Source organism: Takifugu flavidus, chromosome 3 (assembly GCF_003711565.1).
Source record: "Takifugu flavidus isolate HTHZ2018 chromosome 3, ASM371156v2, whole genome shotgun sequence".
Taxonomy (NCBI): Eukaryota; Metazoa; Chordata; class Actinopteri; order Tetraodontiformes; family Tetraodontidae; genus Takifugu; species Takifugu flavidus.
The window spans coordinates 3,718,969-3,736,734 of record NC_079522.1 but is presented as its reverse complement, the minus strand read 5'-3'; the positions used below and the strand labels follow the sequence as shown (position 1 = coordinate 3,736,734).

Below are 17,766 nucleotides of genomic sequence, written 5' to 3'. Positions count from 1 at the left end.
ATCTCTCCATACGCGCGAGGACAACTGTTGCGCAGCGGCTGCCCGCGGATTACCAGGAGAGGATGGCCATCTTCCCTAACCCTAACCAGGAGAGGGTGGCCATCTTCCCTAACCCTAACCAGGAGAGGGTGGCCATCTTCCCTAACCCTAACCAGGAGAGGGCGGCCATCTTCCTCATCTACTGCCGCGACAAGATAACCGCGCCCAGCCACATCACCAACATGGATGAGATCCCTCTGACTTTTAACATCCCTTTGACCCACAAAGTGGAGAAAAAGGGTCCAGCACGGTGGCGATATGCACAACGGGGCATGAGAAGTCGTCGTTCACCGTGGTTCTCGGCTGCCACGGAAACGGACAGAGCGCTGGATGACGGTAGGCGAACACTCCTTTGCAAAGACTATGAGGCAGCGGTGGGCAAGTTATGCCACCATATGCGGGTGGATTGTAGACACATGGGCTATGATACCGTCTTCATGTATTGGAAGAGCTTTCACAAAATCAATGCTGAAGCGGAACCGGTTGGTGAGTCTGATTCAGATGATGAAGAAGAGGAATTTGGGATGTTGGACATTGAAATAGTGCAGCTGTTTAATTCAGATACAGAAGATAAAAACTTTGATGGTTTTGTGGCAGAAGAATGAATATTTTGTTCAATAAATGTATCGAAACTCACTGTTTTACTTCCGTTGTCATTTTTTACTGTATGTTTCAGCATGCGCCTAATAATACGGTGCGCCTTATGTATGTTTTAAATACAGAAATAGCACCCATAACCGAGACTGCGCCGGTACATCAGGTTGTGGCTGAACAGCAAACTGCACTGGACAACACACTCCAATTACAGGAAAGGACTGAGCTGTGGCTGAACTCATTTAAAATCTGTAACAGACTCCTGTTGATACATTGAGTTGCTGGAAGTCCAATTTACCTGACGGGTCCTTCCAAAGCGAACAATAAAGGTTATTCTTAATTTAAAGGTATGGGGGTGGCAAAAGTGTGTTTGAAGCGATGGTTTGGGGGGTACATGTGTGAGTGAGTGGGGAGGGAGTGGTGAAGGGATCAAATACTGAGCAGCTGGACATCTCTGGGTACATTGGTACAGTATCTGTTTCCCTCTGAGTTCTTCAAGCAGGACAAAGAAGAGTTTGAATGGGAGCCACTCAAATACAGACAATAGAGCAAGTGCAAAGTCTTTGGTAATTCAGTCAGCAAACCTGGAGTAACTGTTCACCCAGAGAGGTGTGCCCATTATTTGGCTTTATGAGTGGAATCAGCAGGTTATAGAGAAGGAGGTGATGCTCTCGATGAAGATAAGAGGTCGGAGATTGAGCTTCTTCAGTTACGTTCGTTAGCACATTTTACATTTTGCACCAACTTTCCTGTAACTCATACAGGAAACCCATGCAGTTTAGAGTGTGTAAATCAAACAATTTTCAAAAATTTCTTTTTAAATTGTTTTTTATTATAAGAGTTGAGTGCAGCAGGATTATTCAGGTTGTTGTCATGTTTGTACTCTACTGTTTTACACTGAAGTAAAATTGGTCGCCGAGAAAGCCAGGCAAACTACCAGAGAAATTACCAATGCTGATGCACCACACAGGAAGTCAACCAAGACCAGCCTGTAGATGCACACAACAGCAGACAGAGGTCAAGGTTTCAGGCCATGGTGAAGGCAGAGCAGGTAGTAGAGTTTAATTTTGTTTTATTTTAAAATGTGTTTTTGTTTTACAGCTTATTTGAGAGTAAAAACAAATAAAATATATTCTTTGTCTCATTGTATTCTAGATGTGAGGGCAAAAATATTGTTTTCAACAACTTGTGAAAAACCATGTATGCATCATTGTGACAAAGTAAAAAAAACAAAAAAACAACTTCAGCTGAAGCATCACAGAACAACAGAAGAGTAAACGCATTCATTTTCATTGCTTGATTTGTTAAGTTTTTTTTTCTTCAAAGTGGCGTAATGGAGATTTCCCTCTTGAACCTGGTGAGGAAACAGAAAAAAACAATCACTCTGTACTTTAGACCACAAAAACTGATAAGATCAAATTATAAACCGACATAGAGTAATAATATTGTCAAAATCACATCAGTATCATTCAGAAAACCATCAAACACAGTGCAAAGGATAATTAATTTCCTCAAAATTAGGCTATATTTTGAAATATATGTATTTTGTCCACAGAATTCCTGTTAAAAGAACGAGGGTAGAAGATGGATATATATTTTTTATATCATTAATCACAGAAGACTCATCCTTCAAGAGTTCATATAAAACATCACTGTACATCATCATTGAATTGAAGGTGTTGGGGGATTGCACTGAGAAACGGAGGGTTACTTGTTAGGTGCAGACATAATACCATTACGACCAGAACACTTTCAGACCACTGCTGAGGTACCCTTGGACAAGGTAACGATTCCAAAAATGCTCACATAGGGCCCTGCAATGAACTGGCAACTTATCCATATGTGCAACATTCCATATTTGCACCATCCCTGTGAAATATCAGTTCAGAATATGAAAACTCACCCTTTCAGTCATATCACAGGATGGATCATTTTGAGTCTGTTTAAAAACATCAAACACATTTTTACTGTCCAAAAAAGGACCTGTCAATTAAAATGTAAAATAACTGACTGAAGGATATTTACCTGTACGATGGGAGCTGATCCTCCCGCACTGTTTTAACATTGGTATTGCCAGTAAAACACACAGCATGGTGGTGAATACCAAAGCCCCAGTCAAGTAATACACGGGATGGTCAGAAAACCAGCTTTTGTCTGCATAACACAACAAAAACATTACTTAAAACAGTATAAAACATTTCTTGAGGGTGGTTTAATATATAAAAAAAAGTTTCTTTCTATGTAGTGATGTTTTTAAAATTGAGCTTGTTCTCTTACTCTGTCCAATTTCCAGCTTGGTTGGATCTCCAAAGAGAATGCGTCCACATGATTCAACAACACAATAGTAGATCCCAGCATCGGAAATATTTTGGTTCTTCATTGACAAATTGTAGAAACAGGTGTTGGTTCTCCTCTCACACTGTTCTTTCTTGCCTCCATGGGTGTAAATGAGCTCTGGTGCAGAGTCTCCTGAGTTCCAGAACCAGTAAACTGTGTGTTCCTTATCACAGATCCCAGTATGTACTCTGCAGTTCAGAGTCACAGAACCTCCAGACTGGAAAGACCCTGATGGTGACTGATGGACCTCTACCGGTATATTCAAAACTGAGCTCTTTACATGGACGATATAGATCTTTTCAAATGTAAATTCATACATAGAGCTACTTGTGCAGTAGTAAGTTCCTGAGTCTGAAATCCTCAAATTTACAATCTTCAAATGATAGACACCCTCTGTAATGTTCACTGAAAATCGATCTGGAATCTGGAATTCCTTACTGAGTACTACATTTTTATCATGATCTTTAAACACAGAGATGAGTTTTGGTTTCTCTCCCTGCGTTTGCTTGTACCATTGCAACCTGCTTACAGACTTGTCTTTACAGGAACACTGCAGTGTCACATTTTCCCCAACATTAGCAAATACTAAACTATTCACTGGATATACAAATGAGGATGTGTTATCTGTTAGGACTGAAGGAAAAAGAAACCAACAAAGTTAGAAAAAACTGTGTAGATGTTTAGCATGAGGGTATTAATACATTCGCAAGAAGATAAATCTTACCGAAACTCCACAAGCAAAAACAAGGGATATATAAGGCCAACTTCAGTGATTCCATCGTGATAAAATGTGTAGATGAATGCTGAGATCCTCCATATATTCACTATTCATGAAAAAAGTTCATTTGATTGGCTAGCAAGAAGTGACACTGACTGCCCTTGTTTGGAAACCATGAACACGTGCTGAGTGGCTCGCACCTTGTCGAACAAGCTCAAGTCCACACGATGAAGATGACGTCAAAAGCAATTTCTTAAGAACAATTTCTTAAACCACCTGGCTTCTGGGTTAAAGTTCTTGAATTTGGCTTAAAAGGGGGGGAGGGGTCTACTTAATTAGCAACACAAGAGAGATAAGCACACCTTTATTCACCATAACTGGAAAATGTTTAAAAGAGGGGTTGATTTTGCTCTTACAACAAAAAATTGTGCCCCCATTGCTTTAATTGCTGGTTGATGGATCCTCTGAATATTCTTAACAATGAATTCCACATGAACCATTACAATAATAATATATCCTCCAAATTTCATCTTGCCAACATTAGCCAACATGCATGAAACCACTCTCTTGCTGCACAAATTTGGATGAAACAGTTGAATCCTGCTATGTTGTAGTTGATCATGATCCTCTTCTCTTGTGAAATTAACTCGACTGATCACAACAGAACCTTTCTTAAGAGAACGCCGCTACAATGGAATATATTTGGTTGTTACTTCTTTGTGGTCAGCTTTGAACAGAAACTCTGCGTAGACTTCCTGTCAGCAGCCACACAGACAAAGCACACGTTAAAGCTCGTTAGACTGAGAGCTAATCTTTTACTGGTAGCCACACTGATGGGGTTGTGTCATGCAATATGTACATTTACAAGAAACAGCTAAAATATATAGTAAAGTATAGTATTGTTTGTCCTGATTGGGAAACATTTCACACTAACTGTTTAACACAAATGAAATCATAGCCATTCTGTTCCGTTGAAAGGATACAGTAGAACCTTTGCTTTTGAATTTAAATATAACAGGCGTAGGTGAAATATCAGCATCACCATCTTTGATGACATACTTTACTATCTCATACTTTACTAGCTTTAGATAGCAAAGCTGCTGACGTCGATCCCAAACTATGGACACCATATAGGCCCAATTTTGTCCCATCAAAATTAATCTCATAAAACCTTTGGACTGTGGGACAAAGTCGTCTATCCAGAAAAAAACAAAGGTGACACGGGAACTCCACTCCCAAAGACCAAAATTCCTGAACCTTCCTTGTACAGATCTGATAAAGTGTCTGTCTTTGTGGTGGTTTGCGACACCTAACCACAACCACATTGCCTCTTATTAGAGTTGAGTACATTTGATGTGGATCTAAACTGAAAAACATTTTTTATTTCTGTCAATTTTCAAGCAAGACTCGAGCAGGCTGCCCTTCCTGTATTCAACTTCTGACTTGTTTTTCCACTAATGGAAACTTTAACTCTGAGGTTTGCGCCACCTTCACCGCAGCAGTGAAAAGTAAATGTGAGACGTAACATTCATGCTCAACATGCAGAATATTTATAGATTGTCTTTATGGACACTGAGTTGTTTTTGTTAAAGAGACCCATTTCCACATCCTCGGAAAAAATTTATCCAAAAAGTTAAATTAACTTAATTTCCTTTGATTTAACTTTGATATATAGTTTACATTTCCTCTTAGTTTTATAATTGATACTGAGTTCCATCATTAATGGGATTTTTTTTTTAACCCAACAGCAGCATAACAGAGGTCACCTCCATCATGGCTCTGTTAATAACACAGTAAAAAACCGGAGAAAAGGTTAGTTTAATAATAATTAATTTATTTACCAGGTCATATGATTCTTTCAAAATAGTCTAGCGATAAGTTACCGTGGTGTCAGCACCTGCAGAAACTGATGAGAGGAGGGCTCAGGATGCAGCCTGAGCATGTGCTCACTCTGAACATGTTTGATATGTGGGCTAGAGAATTAATTGGGAATTCAGTAAAAAGATCAGAATATGCGCAGCATTCACATTTGAAGCGATATGTTACATTTGTCAGTTTACGTTTTGGATGCAGCACCAGCAGAGAGGTTACTGCGTTCAAATGAAGCACACCGTGATTGTGGTCTGTATGTGCTTGAATTGTCAAAGCTGTGTTCAGATCACACTTCCTGAGTCATGCAGCTTGACAGCAGGAGGTTAGTCGCACAAAGGAAAAGGAGATCAGCTTAAACTAGTCTGTTAACTTCTTTGTACACTTCTACGCTTTATTTGCAGAATTATTTTCACTCTTTGCCCACTTGCTCAATATTTGTGTGCAGTTAGCTACCTTTCAAAGAACAGTTATGCAGATTTGTTGGCTGACATGCAACTGTGGCAACAAAGACCTGCATTACAAAGGAAATGCTGTTTGAACAGTTGTCTACTGCAGCCACAAATTAGTTAAATAGACAGAGACTGCAGCAGGTATCAGCAGCAACGATTGCTTGTTGTACTCAAGTTGTATGGTGGAGATTCAAATGTCATGTAACTGTGGAAAAATGGGATTTTCTTACAGGCAGAATTAGAAACATTTGAGGAGACATCTTACCCTAAACCGATGACACACAAGAACTTTTCCAGTTAATTTATTTTGTACAGACTGAGAAAAGTACAAAAATTAAATACACTCATGAGGTGACCTTACAAACACTTGCACCGCCCTCTTCCTTTGTGGGAGACATGTAAAACACAAAAGCCATGAAAACGTCAGAGCCAACAAAGACCATCTAGGTCAAAACCCGTTTTGACATCCTGTACAAGAGCCGATAAAACCACCATGATGAACCTGATGCGAGTGAGCTTGATCAGAGCAGGAGCTCAGACACAAAGTGAGAAAATGATTTTCTTTCAACTCAGTTGGCTGCAGGATGTTTACACATCAACACAGGTGTTGGTGGGGAACAACTCATCTTTATTTTTTTCATTTGAAATAGAGAAAAGAGATTTAACAAAAACATTAATTAGGTATATATGTATGTGTATAGATGTATGTGTGGGTGTATATAAATATGTATATGTATGTGTGTATATACAGTATATATATAAATATGTGTGTGTGTGTGTGTTCCTCAAAACTGAATGTCTGTCAAGAATGACCCCAAGAACAACACAAATTACATTATATCTGTGGGTAAAACAGTGCTCCCGTAGTGCATTCACATCACCAGGGCAACATATCAGGTGTGTAAGTGGTCATATGATGAACTGGTCAGAAACTGAATATTTGACATAAAAGACTTGGATCGTAACGGCGTTGAGATGAGCGAGCTCTGTGCATGGACCCAACATCTGGTTGGGAATTATACTGCAATACCTGGTGGGGCAACAGTTTCCTAGCGGTGGCTGCTTTAGCCTAAATGCATAGTCCTCACATACTTGAGTAGGCTGTATGTTGGATAGACGAAAACAGAGTTATGGTCTAAGACAGAGGCATGAGAGGTCAAGTGCAAGAGAGTGTGACAGAGAGAGAGAGGGAGAGAGAGAGGAAGAGAGAGAGGAAGAGAGCTTTGCAAGACTATATTTACCTCGTAAACCCTGCTTTATCCCTCCAGTCTCATTTGTGGCCATAACAGCAACTGATCTTCATGTTATTTACTTTTGAGCATCTGTTTAATACAATGATACAAAGACGATAAACGACTTTTTATGTGTTCAAAAATCTTCACAGAAACCACAAACACAAAGAAACCACATAAAGTAGAAACTATGCTAAACTTCTTCCATTTTGGTTTGCAGCAGTAAAATATAACATCGGCAGAACTGTATGTGATAATGTCTGGCTTCAATTTTCACAGTTTCTCTTGTAAGAGCTAAAACTAATTAGATTTTTTTTTCTTCTCGAGTGTTAATCGTCCATTTTTGTGTGTTGTGTTTCTTAAAGTGGGAACTACAATAGTGCACACTTTTACCTCCACTTTCTATAATTGCTTTTCACATCGCTCTGCACAAAGTCACCAAATGTGTTGTGATGTGACACCACATGCACCTCAACCACTAATCGGGAACCTTTTAGAATGTTTAAAGGTTCCTTTTCCAAGTTTGAAAAAAAAAAAATCTGCACAGACCAAATATTACAAGGATATCCAAAGACACTAACAATTGCATTTGTGTACGATTAAGTAATAGATATGGCTGACATCATTTTCATGGGACTACCAGATTTGTACCACACACAGGTGGGATGATGTCTGTTGAGATGATGACTGTTCAGGATTCATTCATTTAAAGCTAAAGGCCTGAATGCAGAATCAGATCTTAATTGTATGAACATCTCGGTTATATTTCAAGTAATGTTGAGAAGATGATAAACCCTAAACCCATCATCTGAAAAAAAGTCAGAGTAGCATGGTCTCCAAAATAAAAGTGATATTTCAGAGGTTTCGATAAATTAAAATTGCTCTTACAATGTGTTTCCACTCACGAGTGTTTTAGATAAGAGCTCTGAGGTTCTTCAGAAATCTTATCTTGTGAGTCTCACATTTGCGGGTTTGCTGCTGAGACTCAGGCCCAGGTGATGTATACCAAAGTACATTAAACAGCAAAAATATTATTCATGCAAACTTGGCAGTTGAAATCACTTTATGTTGGCATGTTTTTTTGATAGATATTCTCCTTTATTTAAGAAAAAATACATTCTCGACAGGTTTGTATAGGTTGATCAAGCATTACATATTACTTAAAAAGTTACTGTATTTTATACACATGGAACAGATTAAGAATATGAACAGTATTAAGAAACAAAGTTCTTCGTTAATGGCTCCCATCTGTCTCTTTGGTCTGTCGGTCATACTCGTCCGTAAGGCAGCATAGTGGAGAACATCCTCATTTGTGTGGCCCTTTTGTTGAAACAGAAAATAGGAAATACCTATATGATGCACAGCAATCAGGATGTTTTTATTAATATAGATAACAAGTACCTCTTCATTTGTGGTAGGATCATCTGAATATCTCAAGGTACTTCCTGAAACAAAACAAACCGACATTGTGTCATTGTGTTTTACTTACTTTAAGTTCACAAAACTTTTACCTCCACTGCGGCCGCTTTGGCTCTTGTAGATATTGCACAGTAAGACAGCCATGAAACTGGCCAGAATGGTGGTGAACGCCAACGCTCCACTCAGAATATACAGATTAAGATAACCATCTGCAGATTCAGAGAGATTAGATGATGCATTGTCTCATATTTAATTTCTTAGATGAAACCGACTCACCCTCCGCTCCGGGTGGCTTTTGGGGTAGCTTTAGAAAGTGTCCACATGTTACAACAGCACAATCAACAGCCAGGTTGTTTGCTGGCAAACTGTAGAAACAAGTGTTGTTTTTCCATGTGTAAAGAGCTCCTGGATCAGATTTTCCAGATGTTCTCAGCTGGTAAACACCATGTTCTTGGTCAATGGCTCTGCCATGTGCAGTGCAGTTGAACCTAACAGCACCTTCTGACTGATTCAAGTGATATTCTGGTCTCTGCATAAAGACTGGGATGTTCAAACCTGAACCCTTTATGATGATTGTAATTCCATCTTTGAATTCAAGTTTTTCTGAAAAGCTACTAGCGCAGTAGTACGTTCCTGTATCAGAGTGCTGTAAATTGGCAATCATCAAGTGATTTTCTTCTTTCTTTGCATTCAGTGCAAAACGTGAATTGTTTTACAAATTCATCATAAAACTGCACTTTCATCAAAGGTATAGAAGCTCGACACAAGCCTTGGAAAGTCTCCCATTATTTCTTTATACCAATAATACTTTGCTACAAAATCAGATCTGATGAAACATCCCAAAGTTACACTGTCACCAATAGCTGCTGTAAAGTTTTTGTCTTTATCAGCCATCAGAACAGTCATCTCACCTGAAAAAACAGAACAAACAAAGCTATGAATTATTTTGAGGGTTGTTTGTTTCTTTCCATATTAAAAATATAAATGAGCGCTCCAGTGCTAAGAGTCACCATATTAGATAGATAATACAAGAATAATAAATCACTCACCCATCTTCCCAGCAATCACACATACCAGATAGAAAACAAACGTAAATACCATTGTGTTGCTGTGCTGAATGAAACTAATTTTGTCCTTTCCTCCACTCAAGCCTGAGTTTACTGACTGGCTGTGATTGGCCGACCGGTTTCTTTGTATGTCTTATTAAGGAAACAAGGGTATGAGTTTCTCTGAGACCTTGTGACGTGTTGATTTTTTTAGACGCACTCGTGGAAAAGTACATGAAAAAACATACGAGGGCTTTCTGTTTGAATCCAAGAATGACACATCTGGGTTTGCATTGATCCTTGCAACTTAAACAGTCAATTTTTAGTAACAGTTTGGGAAAACATAATGCATCTGTATCAGGACTGGATGGTCAGGAGCCATTTCACAGGCAATAATTAGCAAAAATCACAGATCATAAACTCACAAAACATAATTCTAATGATCCTTTTACTTCTCAACTTCATATATTTCCCAGGCTTGTCAGTAGTAGAACAATGCAAAGAGAGTAAAAATCATGTGTACATCAGAATATATTAATGCAAGTTTGTTATGATATGATTAGCTGGGTAATTAAAGTCACTGTCAAGTCACGAGAGCATTGTGATTCAGAAAACTAAAAGCCATATTTAAAAACCCTTCAGCAGTGAAAGTATCTTTGTTCTAAAAAAGAAATAATAAATCCTGCAAGCAAAGCAATAACTGAGTCCTGTCACCATCTGTTCTGCCATAAGCAGGACAATGCTGCCACTCCCGTCACTCTCTCCACAGCCTCATGCCTGACTTTCCAGCACTCATTCCTGGACTCATTTCCTTTTACTGACCCTGCCTGTTCCATGTTACAACCAGTCTAGGAGCTCTGAGCCTAACACAAACCCCCAGCTTCCTCAAGGTCTAAGTGACCAATGACACAAAGTTAATCAAAAGTTAACATGGGTGATCATTTATACCAAGGATCATTCCAAAAATCAAAATTCAAAAGGTTTTATCAGCACAAATATCCTCAGAGTGACTTTTAGCCAAAATAACAATCAGAATCAGTCTAATTGAAAAGAAACAACGAAAATGTTCCCTAACAGGCAATAACCAAAATACATTCCTTAATCTACCTAACTTCAAAAACAGGAGAAAACAATATAAAAAATGTGGCCGTGCACTTTTACACATCACAATGATTCAAAACACATCAGAGGCCCACTGGATTATTGAGGAAGTTGAGGAGCTTGCAGGTGGCAGCAATCTTCTGCTTTAAATTTAGTCCCTCCTGGACAAACCACCAATTGGCAGATACTTGATCTTCGGATGACCAATCCGGCATCTGGCACAGCACACATCCATTTGCATAACTTAACATCTGTCCCAGCCCTGGCCACTGTCTGCTGCCTGCCTGGTGATTTTTCATTATTGAAGTTTACTTCTGCAATTTGCTATGGGCCTACCTGCCATTCATCCTGGTGAACAAACATAGGACGTTAGATGGGTGATCCAAAATGAGGTTCAATATGAGGATTTTTAGCTGATAGCCATTGGATATAAAAGTGATGTCAAAAAGGTGAAAATACTAAAGATGATTACAAGCCCATCAAGGACCATGGAAGCTTTATTGGAAGGAAGTGGAAGGGGTTTCATCAAATGGGCACAACATAAAGCAGCAATTTGTAGGCCATCGAATATGCGGCTGAGAATGGCAATCGAGCAGCTGCAAGACATTTTAATGTCCTGTGGGAACAAAGCAAGGTGGCCCGAGCTGGAAAACCGAGTGAAACAGTTGGTCGTTCACCGTTGTTCTCGGCTGCCACGGAAACGGACAGAGCGCTGGATGACGGTAGGCGAACACTCCTTCACAAAGACTATGAGGCAGCGGCGAGGCAAGTTATGCCACCATATGCGGGTGGATTGGAGACACATGGGCTATGATACCGTCTTCATGTATTGGAAGAGCTTTCACAAAATCAATGCTGAAGCGGAACCGGTTGGTGAGTCTGATTCAAATGATGAAGAAGAGGAATTTGGGATGTTGGACATTGAAATAGTGCAGCTGTTTAATTCAGATACAGAAGATGAAAACTTTGATGGTTTTGTGGCGGAAGAATGAATATTTTGTTCAATAAATGTGACGAAACTCACCATTTTACTTCCGTTGTCATTTTTTACTGTATGCTTTAGCATGCGCCTAATAATACGGTGCACCTTATGTATGTTTTAAAAACAGATATAGTACCCGTAACTGAGACTGCGCCTTTTATTACAGTGAAAATACGGTAGTTCAAAAGTGCCATAATCATAATATTTTCAAAGATTATGATTATGCCATAACTGTCACGGAGTGAGCCGTGCCACTTACGCACACACTTCATACGCACACACTTCATACGCACACACAAACATTTCATTTCCATTCTGTTCCGTCTAGGGTTACTTGGTTTAAGCATTTCATACACACCACTTTTTACCATAGCTCACCAGCAGGACATACTTCCTCGTTTGGGGAAACCGAAGGACTGGTCCATGATTGTATATATGGAGGGGTTTCGGGGCGGGGTACTACGGCACAATCTATTTTAGCGGGGGTGTTTTATTGGGGTAAATTGAACATGTATTTTATTGTGCACTGGGTGGTTGTTGGTGGTGGAAATTTGTTTTGGAAGTTTTACGCATTTTTGTATTTTCTTTTTGGTTGTAATTTTGAGTTTGTAAATGTATTAGTGAGCGTAATAATTTTGATAATGGTTTCACCTGTGGGAGGGGCTACAGGTATAAAAGCCCTGTAGTAGGCCCAAGACAGGGCTTCTTGTTGGTTATTGAGTTGGTTGGTCATTGTTTTGGAGGAAAAGAAAATTGTTGGAAAAAAGTTAAAGTGGTGGGGTGTAAGAGTGTGCAGGGTCTGTAGTATTGTATGGATTTAGCCTGGCATCTTCTGACGCTACTTTAATTTTGGTAAATTAAAATACATTTTTGGAGGAAAGAATCTCCCATCTCCCTCTGTCTCCTCCACCGCCGTTCGTCCTTGCGACATGTGGTGTCATGTGTTATGTACCCAACCCTAGCCCACCCCTTAAGAATCAGCTTAGCAGGGATCCTGTTATTACAGTGGAGCTAAATGGTAAACCCACAAAGGCCTTAGTTGACATGGGATGCACCCAAACTTTGGTTCAAGCAGATTTGGTCCCCCTTGAGTGTATAAATGAGAATGACAAATTGACCATTTGTTGTGTTCATGGTGATCAGACTGAACATAGTACAGCAGATGCATATGTCAAGGTTTGTGGTCAGACGTATCTGCTTAGTGTGGGGCTGGTTCCCAAGCTGCCGTACCCAGTGTTGTTGGGCCAAGATCTCCCTGTTTTGTCAGACCTGGTAGGTAGGACTGCCTTGGCCTGTGTAGTGACTAGAGCGATGGCAAAAGCAAAACCTATTGACATGGCAGATTTTCCTTTTCATGGTGAGGATGTTCCAGTTGAGCCAGCATGCACCAGAGAAGAAAGATGTGCTAAGCGTAGACAGACAGTGGAGGAGATTATAGAGCATTCAGACTTGCAGAGTGTGACAGATGTTGATCCCCCTAGCTTGTCTGATGCAGATGTACGTTTTTCTGGTGATATTGCAGATATACAACGTGCAGATCTGACGCTAGCCCCACTGTTTAAGAAGGTAGAGGATGGTGTGGTTTTTTCCCCCGCTCTTGGAAAGGAAGTTTTCATCCTGCAAAATAACATCTTGTACAGGCAGAGCGAGGATGGCTTACGGCTTGTTGTGCCAGAGAAATATAGGACACAAGTGTTAGAGCTAGGCCACACAATCCCTTGGGCAGGGCACCTAGCTCACATGAAGACTCTACAGCGCATCGGCAGACGTTTTTACTGGCCAGGAATGTTTGTACAAATCAAGGAATACTGCAGGTCATGTCCACAATGTCAATTGGCAGGAGCCAAAGGTTTGGCGCGTGCCCCATTAGTGCCACTTCCTGTTGTTGACACCCCGTTTGAACGGATAGGGGTAGATGTTGTTGGTCCCCTGGAGAGGAGTAGGTCAGGGAACCGCTTCATTTTGGTTGTTGTGACTACGCCACCAGGTATCCAGAAGCCTTCCCCCTAAAGGTTGTCACTGCCAAGCAGGTTGCCTCTTGCCTGCTACAGTTGTTCTCCAGAGTAGGGATTCCCCGTGAGGTTTTAACAGATCAAGGTCCCAACTTCATGAGCAAAACACTCCAACAAGTGTATGACTTGTTAGGGATAAAGCGCATCAGAACCACTCCCTACCACCCACAGACTGATGGACTGGTAGAGCGGTTCAACCAAACTCTGTTGAACATGCTCAGACGGTTTGTGGATGACAGTGGAAAGGAGTGGGACCAGTGGCTACCATACCTGTTGTTCGCGTACAGGGAGGTTCCCCAAGAATCAACTGGGTTCTCCCCTTTCGAGCTGCTGTATGGACATCAGGTGCGGGGCCCACTGGACGTGCTGAGGGAGACCTGGGAAGGAGAGACGCCGCGGCAGATGGACATCATCTCCTACATCCTGAAGATGAGGGAGAGGCTGACCGCAGTGACTGCAATGGCTCAAGACAACCTTCGCCAGGCTCAACACCGACAGAAGTCATGGTATGACCGGTCTGCTCGCACACGCCGTTTCCAGCCTGGTGACCGGGTCCTGCTACTGTTGCCCAGCTATGACAACAAGCTGTTGGCGAAATGGCAGGGGCCCTACACTGTGACACGCAAAATGGGAGCTGTGACGTACGAGATCGACATGCCAGACCGTCGAAAGAAACGGCAAGTCTTCCATGTCAACATGTTGAAGTGATGGAATGAGCGGGTGGAGCCAGAGGTGCAGTCGGAACCACAGCAGGGGGCGTCAGCGCTGATGATCGAGCGGTCCAGGAGGAAGAGGAGTGCAGCGAACAGTACCTGCCAGGCCGGCAGGAGGAGTGCCAGATGGATGTCAGTCATCTGTCAGAGGAGCGCCAGCGTGACCTCCACTACATCCTGCCAGAGGGTCTCTTCACTCAGCGGCCTGGGCGAACAGAGCTGGTGGGAGCACCATGTGGTGCTCAAGGACGACAAACCTGTGCGGCAGCCATGCTACAGGGTGCCAGAGCGACTACCGCCGGTCCTGAAGGAGGAGCTGGACATGATGCTTCAGCTAAGGGTCATCGAGCCATCCTTCAGCGAGTATAGTAGCCCAGTTATCCTGGTTCCCAAGAAGGATGGCAGCCTGAGATTTTGTTTGGACTTTCGCAAGGTCAACATGCAGGCAAAGTTCGACCCCTACCCCATGCCAAGGGTCGACGACCTGATTGAACGACTGGGCAAGGCCAAATACCTAAGCACATTGGACCTGTGCAAGGGTTATTGGCAGGTACCGCTGGCAGAGAGCAGCAAGGAGCTCACTGCCTTCAGAACACCATTTGGACACTTCCAATTCACAGTTTTACCCTTTGGCTTTCATGGGGCACCGGCGAGTTTTCAGCGATTGATGGACAGAGTTCTCAGGGGGACGGAGAGCTTTGCCGCTGCCTACCTGGATGACATTGTCATCTACAGCGCCACCTGGGAGGAGCATCTCGGTCATCTGCAGCAGGTCCTCTCCTTGGTTAAGGAGGCGGGCCTTACCATCCACCCAAACAAGTGTGCCTTGGCCAGGGAGGAGACGTCCTACCTGGGCTATGTGCTGGGGGGGTGTGATCCGCCCTCAGGTGGGGAAGGTGGAAGCCATCATGGCTGCAAAGCGGCCAACACCAAGAAGCAGGTGCGGTCGTTCCTGGGTCTTGTGGGTTGGTACAGGCGCTTTATACCAAACTTTTCAGCGAAGGCATCTGTACTGACAGAGCTGACCCGCAAGAGCCAACCCAACAAGGTGGAGTGGACGGAGGAGTGCGAGAGCGCGTTCCAGGACTTAAAGGACTCTTTATGTCAAGAGCCAGTGCTCCTCAGTCCAGGCTTTGAGAGGACATTTACGGTGCAGACCGATGCTTCAGAGAGAGGCCTGGGTGCGGTCCTCTTGCAGGGGGATGAAGGACAGTTGCAACCAGTGGCTTATATTAGTCGGAAGCTGCTACCCAGAGAGCAGAACTACTCAACGGTCGAAAAAGAGTGTCTCGCAATAAAATGGGCACTGGACTCCTTCAAATATTATTTGTTGGGGCGTAAATTTGTGCTCGAGACGGACCACAAAGCTTTGTCCTGGCTGGGGTGTATGCGGGACACGAATGCTAGGATCACAAGGTGGTTCTTGGCTATACAGCCATTTGATTTGATGTGTTGTACAGAGCAGGGAAGATGAACTGTACTGCTGACTTCCTCTCTAGGATGCCACAGGGGGCATTTTCAGAAGGGGGGGGGAAATGTCACGGAGTGAGCCGTGCCACTTACGCACACACTTCATACGCACACACAAACATTTCATTTCCATTCTGTTCCGTCTAGGGTTACTTGGTTTAAGCATTTCATACACACCACTTTTTACCATAGCTCACCAGCAGGACATACTTCCTCGTTTGGGGAAACCGAAGGACTGGTCCATGATTGTATATATGGAGGGGTTTCGCGGGGTGCTACGGCACAATCTGTTTTAGCGGGGGTGTTTTATTGGGGTAAATTGAACATGTATTTTATTGTGCACTGGGTGGTTGTTGGTGGTGGAAATTTGTTTTGGAAGTTTTACGCATTTTTTGTATTTTCTTTTCGGTTGTAATTTTGAGTTTGTAAATGTATTAGTGAGCGTAATAATTTTGATAATTGGTTTCACCTGTGGGAGGGGCTACAGGTATAAAAGCCCTGTAGTAGGCCAAGACAGGGCTTCTTGTTGGTTATTGAGTTGTTGGTCATTGTTTTGGAGGAAAGAGAAAATTGTTGGAAAAAAGTTAAAGTGGTGGGGTGTAAGAGTGTGCAGGGTCTGTATGTATTGTATGGATTTAGCCTGGCATCTTCTGACGCTACTTTATTTTTGGTAAATTAAAATACTTTTTGGAGGAAAGAATCTCCCATCTCCCTCTGTCTCCTCCACCGCCGTTCGTCCTTGCGACAATAACCATAATATTTGTAAAGATTATGCTTTATGATTATGGCACTTTGTGATCAGTAATCACAACATGATGAAAGTGGCACAACACAAGGGGAGACACACATGAGGTGAACTGACACAGGGGTGGCACGGTTATGTAGGGGCTAAAATGGCTGCCACAAAGCAAGAAGGTTCCTGCAGTCGGGTTTTTTGTGCAGAGTTTGCCTGTTCTCCCCGTGTCCATGTGCATTGACATTAGAAGTGAATGAGGGCATGAACAGTTGTTTGTCTTTGTGACTTAGAAGTGGGATAAGCAGCCACCTGTCCCCTAAAAGGGATAAAGAAGTCGAAGACTGATAGAGGGATGGACAAAAATCCCTTGGCCAGTTTTTTCACATTCTAATAAAACTGTTGAAGGTCTTTTGTTGCAAAATAAAATTTTAATTGATTATATCTTAACAATGGCAGCTGTGACTGCTTTTCATCATGCTGAATGCTGATGCACCAATTAGGAAGCTAACCAAGGTCTGCAGATTCAAAAAGCAGCAGACAGATGTCAAGGTTTCAGTTGTATTGGGAATCTTGAGCAGGTAGTAATTTTTAATTAAATCAACAAATTGGATCCCAAATAAGCAAAAATCGTTCCTGGGAAAAATTGTTCCGGAAGGAGAGACCACGGTGGACACAGCAGGAGTACGCCAACCCTTTGGATAATACTGCCCCTGCCTTAGCATTTCTATGTATCCAAGACATAGCCTGCTGCTGTTTACATGGTCATGATCACATAATGGAGCATTTGTCTCATCCAGTGGGTGTTTTGGTCAACTTAATAGTCCGATGGATATGAATGCTTGTGAAAACCATTGTTGCAGCTTTTGACTTCACAAATTAAGGACTGCAACAGCACGATACAAGCTTTGTCTTCATAAAATGAATATAAATATATGGAGGTAATCTATCATTTGTCGACATGGCCAGAAAAAACAACTTTATTAGGAAAACTTTGTTTCATCGAGACTGATAAATGATACAACTGAAAATGTAGAAACCGGTATGAG

General features: G+C 42.0%; 2 protein-coding genes across 3 annotated transcripts; both read right to left on the bottom strand.

The window, feature by feature from the left end:
- Nucleotides 1-1,447: 1,447 nt before the first annotated feature.
- On the bottom strand, nt 1,448-3,910 carry LOC130522154 (uncharacterized). 2 transcript variants are annotated; one of them, XR_008949564.1, is made up of 4 exons: nt 3,695-3,910; nt 2,911-3,603; nt 2,537-2,787; nt 1,448-1,987 (listed from the first exon to the last, which is right to left on the bottom strand). XR_008949564.1 is itself a non-coding variant. In XM_057026206.1 (3 exons), the coding sequence occupies exons 1-3, from the start codon at nt 3,747-3,749 to the stop codon at nt 2,624-2,626; spliced, it is 912 nt and encodes a 303-aa protein (XP_056882186.1). In that variant the 5' UTR covers nt 3,750-3,910; the 3' UTR covers nt 1,448-2,623. The 2 variants fall into 2 exon arrangements, 1 of the variants encoding a protein (XP_056882186.1); XM_057026206.1 differs by having other exon boundaries at nt 1,448-2,787.
- A 4,439-nt stretch (nt 3,911-8,349) lies between these two features.
- LOC130522147 (uncharacterized) lies at nt 8,350-9,817 on the bottom strand. Its single transcript, XM_057026201.1, is given in 6 exon segments — nt 8,350-8,561; nt 8,643-8,686; nt 8,753-8,869; nt 8,937-9,387; nt 9,390-9,571; nt 9,710-9,817. Coding segments are annotated over 6 exon segments (1,017 nt in total). The 5' UTR covers nt 9,762-9,817; the 3' UTR covers nt 8,350-8,390.
- Between the last annotated feature and the right edge of the window lie 7,949 nt (nt 9,818-17,766).

Bases quoted from the DNA above. Each gene is read 5' to 3' on its own strand.
- LOC130522154 (XM_057026206.1), bottom strand. From the start codon at position 3,749: ATGGAATCACTGAAGTTGGCCTTATATATCCCTTGTTTTTGCTTGTGG. The intron at 3,604-3,694 runs GTAAGATTTATC...TTTTTCCTTCAG, and splicing joins TTTTTGCTTGTGGAGTTTCG to TCCTAACAGATAACACATCC. The intron at 2,788-2,910 runs GTAAGAGAACAA...TGTGTTATGCAG, and splicing joins CAAGCTGGAAATTGGACAGA to ACAAAAGCTGGTTTTCTGAC.